Genomic DNA, 6,026 nt, shown 5'->3' with positions numbered 1-6,026 from the left:
ACTAGTGAAAATTCTTCAAGTGTGGTAAAGAGATTGTCTCTGCCCTGGACTGGTCTGGATTACTTTGTAAGTGTTATTTGGCCTCTGTTGGTTTCTTCTGTGTGAACCAATCTGTCTTGTCAATGAAATGTGAAAGACACTTTCTGGATATTTTCTCCTTTGAGTACTTGGCTGTTATTTGTGTTCTGAAACATTTTAGTTAACTAAAACCACTGTTCATGTTTTCATGGCTTTGAAAGAATGGTAAATTTTACATGATTTTTAAAAAGCTGATAGATTTAGAATCAAAACATCTAGGTCCTTGACTCAGCTTCTACCATTTATAAATTGTGATTCAGAACAAGCCATGAAATCTCTGAGAATCAGTTCCATCATCAATGAGATGGAAACTGGATCCCCTTCCCTACTGACCTCCCAGAACTTCCCTGAGGAGCACATGGACACACAGATGTAACAGCATGGAGAAAACAGAAACACTACTTCCAGAACAATCATAACACCCTGCACATTCTCTATATTAATAAAGTGTGTCTATTCAACTTTATGTCATAGGGAGACTTTAAGCAGCCCACTGGATTCCACCAGCCATCCACCTCACTGAAGATAGGAGTCTCTGTCTTAGAATGTAAAACTTCCCCACAGTGAAAGTGATTTTAATGTTCAAATATACATTTTTTTTTTTTTACCACAGAGCCCTGGTGTTTCATTTACTACTTCATCTGGTGCTCAGCTGAATATACACAGAAATATCCCAATGCTAGAGAGAAAAATCAACTGCATCAGACTTCCAGAAAAATACCATGACTGTCCCCAACACAGACACGGATTCACCACAATCAATTTTCAATAATATTTTTGACTATATAAGACTGATTTTAGATTCTATCCATGTGTAGCATGTAACCCTACTGTGCTGTTATATGAAAAATCTATCTATCTTTCTACCTTATTTACAGTTGTGACATATTGCATATTGCACACATTGCCAGACACTTAGCAGGTATAAACGTGTTTGCTGTTGTTGCTTTTAAATAATTAAATGAATAATTGAAGCAATAATCATTTCCTTTTGCAGGATTCAATAGTATTTCCTACTCAGCCCTGCCTCACTGGAGCCAGAAACAGGAACCACGTACCTGAATGTTCTTGCAAAGATTCAAAGTGGGTCACATGCCATGCAATAGATGTTAGGCAGAAATCTCATAAACTATAAGGTTTGAATACACTGAGTGCATGTGTGAGTGTGTGTGTGTGTGTGTGTGTGTAGGGAGGCATTATAAAGAAGAGTGGGTTCAACAAAGCTGGGGTTCAGGAATTAAAGGGATATAGAACTCAAAACCCCTTTTACTTCTGGTTTTCATCAATTCTTAACCACAGCACACCCTAGTCATGCTCATTCCAAACCTAATCCTGAGTAACAACAGTAGGTCACTTACAGAAAATTTACATGAAACAAATTTAGCATGTAATCTGAAAATTTTCCTTACGATTTAACTAAGAGGACCATTTTTATATGTTATAACTCAGAAACTCCAAACTTGCACACAAATTAGGAAAAAAAAATCTCCTTCCTAATACACACGCAGAGGTGAATCCTATGGCTTACTTATTTGACTCTCAGCTGTAACAACTTCAATAGAATTATTCTGTCTCTCAAAACTTCTTTTATCACATTTCATGTAACACACAGAATAAAAAAACTACAAAGGATAATCCTATGCTGTGCATGTAAAACACCTGACTTGTTTCCTCTGACATATTCCTCTCTTTGAAAGAGGTCCAAATAGTTTCATAGTACTTATAAATGCATTAACTAAAAAACCAATTTGCCTCTTAAAACTTTAGCACCTTAAATTTTACAATGTCTTTTTATCTGCTTTTTTATTAATAATTTCCAAAATAATCTGAAAGAATGGGATCTAATTTTATTTTATTTTATTTTTAATGTATGAAATTTATTGTCAAATTGGTTTCCATACAACACCCAGTGCTCATCCCAAATGGGATCTAATTTTAAATAAAGGATTTTCTTTTCCTGAAATTGGAACAGAAATCATTTGTATTTGAATCTCATCATATGAAAGATCAATGACTTTTAAATCCACTCTTTGGTCCACTTCAAAAGAGCAATAAAATACATGAAGAGTGAATGCAGTCTACAATGTCTTCAAAGTATCCCAAATACCACAGCCATAAACTTTTCTTCCAGTATGGAAAACAATTTTATCAACACAGTAAAACAAAAGCAAAATGAAAACTCCACTCACGACCCCCTTTTTTATATAAATAGTGAAAATCAAGCATATTAATATTGGGGTCAGAACATGGGAAATGAGTGGTCATTTAAAGCCATAGGTCAGGGGCGCCTGGGTGGCGCAGTCGGTTAAGCGTCCGACTTCAGCCAGGTCACCATCTCGCGGTCCGTGAGTTCGAGCCCCGCGTCGGGCTCTGGGCTGATGGCTCAGAGCCTGGAACCTGTTTCCGATTCTGTGTCTCCCTCTCTCTCTGTCCCTCCCCCGCTCATGCTCTGTCTCTCTCTGTCCCAAAAATAAATAAACGTTGAAAAAAAAAATTAAAAAAAAAAAAAACCATAGGTCATGGATTTAGCAATGCCAAATGCCTCAAAAACAATCAAGCCAACGATCTAGCTATGCTAACTTTCAAAATACCTAAATAGTGAGTAGAGATTGGAAAAAGAGTAAAATAGTGAATGTTTTTAAAGTTATCTTAGAAAATGTTTAAGTTGTCACTCCATGCAACATATTAAGGATTTTTGAGTGTTCATCAATTTGCAGTTTTCTCAAAAGAAAAACAATCCAACATTCCACTACAGAAAAGACACTGTCACCATTTCATTTATTCACCAAATAGCGCATTCAGACAAGATTGGGCGCAGTCAGGGTGTTATGGCCATAGACCAAATAGTTCTTTCAAATTGCCATTGTCTAGCTGCGGTTTGAGATTTCCATACTTCAAAATCCATACGGGAGTAATATATGAAAGCCACCAAAAAGCAGAGGTGATTTTATTGTTCCCAGGTCTACCAGTCTTGTGAATTTAACTTTTTAAATATCAAATAACTTAAGATTTTATTCTATCAAGAGAAGTCCTGTCATCCACATACTATTTCTAGGGCCTTCCCAAAAGAATGGAGTCACAGAAAACTTTCCTTTCTCATCATTTTACACTCTATTCCTTCTTCCTAACTTGATTAAAACTCATTATTTTATCGCTGCTTACCCTACCTGGTTCCCTACAAATGTGAGCATAGCTATTGGTCTTCATTCCCAAGACCACTATTAATATGGGTATATTATAAGTTTTAATGAAAACTTCATGGAAAGTGAAGGATAATTACAGTATTCTATGGAGCAGGTTATAAATTCAGAATGAAATATGGTTTCTAAAATTTTATTGTCCATTCCCTACTGAGGGACCTCTGATTTATTGGCCATATATCTCTTTGGGCCATAGAATAATGGCATGTTCCTGGAAAATCTTTCTTCCTGTGTCTTGTTTTAATTAGAAGACTCTGAAAACATTTCACATTTTTCTTTTCTTGCAAAAATGTCAGCATTCAAAATAGAAAAGTTTTCTCATATTTCATGTTTACTAAAATAAAAATAAAGTGAATTAGAAAGTATACTAGAAAAAGTAGTTGACTTGAAATCAAGTAGCTAATAGTCTATTCTAGACTTCTCTATGAAGAAGCTGTGTGACTTTAATTAATCATTAACCCCAATAAATATTAACAATCTATTATGTGTGACTTTGAGTGGTAAAAATGAAATCTCTGCTAAAAGAAGTTTAATGTGTAGGGTTTGCAGCTGCAAAGTGGAGTAAAATTGATAGTTGTTATGGAATCTTTTATAATTGTGAAACATTGGCATTTGAAGGAGTCATAATCCTGCCCACAGTACAATGGAAAGAAAGGAATAGAGACAGATCGTCTAGTTCATGGTTCCAACTGCACATTACAAGTGTCAGTTAAGAAACCCCCCAATGCACAAGTTAACACTTGTATTATTTTATTGATCATTTGTTAAATCATTCATCTTTTTCCAGGAAAAAAGTCCATTAATGACTTTTTAAAAAACAGATAAATATGTTTCTTTTTTTTTTTTATGCTCTGATGGTAGTTGCCACATTATTTTATTTGTTGCTTCCAATAGACCTGTGAAAAAGATACTATTATTCTACTTTTCTACATCAAGTCTTTCACTTTTGGTGAGCAGCATATTAACCCATGAAGTTTTAAAACATGCATATATATCCTGTTTTCCATATCATAAGCTCTGGATTTGAGACTCAGTATCTCCATCTTTTTTTAAGTTCAACAAGTGATTCTAAAGTATAATTAGGCTTAAAATATCCTTCCATATATAAAAAAGAGAAGCTATTAGAGGTTAAATAATCTAATCTTAGAATATGTTTCTTAATGTTATTCTTAAATAGGAAAAATGAGGAAAAGGAGCAAAAGTTGTAAAAATGGTAATCAAAGGAATCAGATCAAACCTAAAAAAAAAAAAACAGAAACAGATTGAGAGAAGACTCATATTTCCTTCACCACAGTGAGAAACAGGATAGGAAGACTTCCACTAAAAATACTATAAATAAACACACGAAATATCCCTACCCTATGACCACTTGCACAGACACTGTTTCTGATCAAAACACTCTCCTACCGAGGGTTCTTCTCAGAACAATTTTAACATCTTTGTTCCTCAAACTATAGATTAAGGGGTTCATCATGGGAACCACATTGGTATAAAAGACAGAAGAGATTTTACCCTCATCCATAGACCCAACAGAAGATGGTTTAAGATACATAATTGCACCTGACCCAAAGAACAAGGAAACAGCAATTATGTGGGAACTGCAGGTGCTGAACGCTTTGGACCTGCCCTCAGTGGAACTGATGGGGAGGATGCTGGAGAGGATGCAACCATAAGACACAAAGATGGTGACACTGGGCACAATGATGTTGATGCCCACCACGATGAAAACCACCAGCTCATTCACGTAGGTGCTTGTGCAGGAAAGCTGGAGCACAGGGAGGATGTCACACAAATAATGGTTGATGGTGTTTGCATCACAGAAGGTCAGTCTCAGCATGCATCCTGTGTGGGCCATAGCACCCGAAAATGCCATCAAATATGAACCAAGCATAAGGCTGGAACACACTTTAGGGGACATGACAACATTATACAAAAGTGGGTTACAGATGGCCACATAGCGATCATAGGCCATTGATGTCAGCACATAGCATTCAGAAATTACAAAAAAACAGAAAAAGTAAAGCTGGGTCATGCATCCCATATAAGAGATAATATTTTTCTTTGATAGGAAATTCATCAGCATTTTTGGTGTAAATACTGAAGAATAGCAGAGGTCTATGAAGGACAAATTGAAGAGGAAAAAGTACATGGGGGTGTGTAGGTATGAATTCAGCCCAATTAAAATGATCAAGCCCATATTTCCCAACACAGTGACCACATACATGACTAGAAATAGGCAGAACAGGGGAAGCTGGAGTTCTGATAGGTCTGTTAATCCCACCAGAATGAATTCAGTCACAGAAGAGGCATTTCCAGGAGTCATTCTTTTCTAAGGGGATCTGTGGACACACAAGAAAACTCAGAAAAACTCAGCTCTTCCTGCAATATCTCATCCCACAAGAGAGTGTGTACACTGGCAATGTCTAAGACTAGCCCAACCCGGACCCATTGAATCTGCCTTTTCCATCAACATGAGACTAAGTGACAGGGACTTTCCCTTACTAGAGTCTTAATAAGCTAAATGTAGCAAAGTGCATCACAAACTTTGCCTTAAGAGGGAAAGCCAGTGCTGCCACATGCCAACGTGACTGCTGGAAAACCAAGGTGAGTAAGAAGAAGCATGGCCCACGACAGAATCATCCTTCTCCCATCTCACTATTTCTTCATTCACTTGAACCTTCTCATCACCAGAAAAGTTGGAGGCAGAGACCCTAACAAGCTGAAGCTGGCCTCTAATGGGCCAGATTA

General features: G+C 36.6%; 1 protein-coding gene across 1 annotated transcript; it reads right to left on the bottom strand.

Annotated features, from left to right (window-relative positions):
- Window positions 1-4,668: 4,668 nt before the first annotated feature.
- On the bottom strand, window positions 4,669-5,622 carry LOC112865951 (olfactory receptor 8B3-like). Its single transcript, XM_025928982.2, has one exon. It carries the CDS (start codon window positions 5,599-5,601, stop codon window positions 4,669-4,671), a length of 933 nt encoding a protein of 310 aa, XP_025784767.1. The 5' UTR covers window positions 5,602-5,622.
- Between the last annotated feature and the right edge of the window lie 404 nt (window positions 5,623-6,026).

The sequence above is a fragment of the Puma concolor genome, chromosome D1 (genome assembly GCF_028749965.1).
Source record: "Puma concolor isolate L17-30 chromosome D1, mPumCon1.1.hap2, whole genome shotgun sequence".
NCBI lineage: Eukaryota > Metazoa > Chordata > Mammalia > Carnivora > Felidae > Puma > Puma concolor.
The sequence above is the reverse complement of the archived record's forward strand: the minus strand, read 5'-3'. Positions and strand labels throughout refer to the sequence as shown.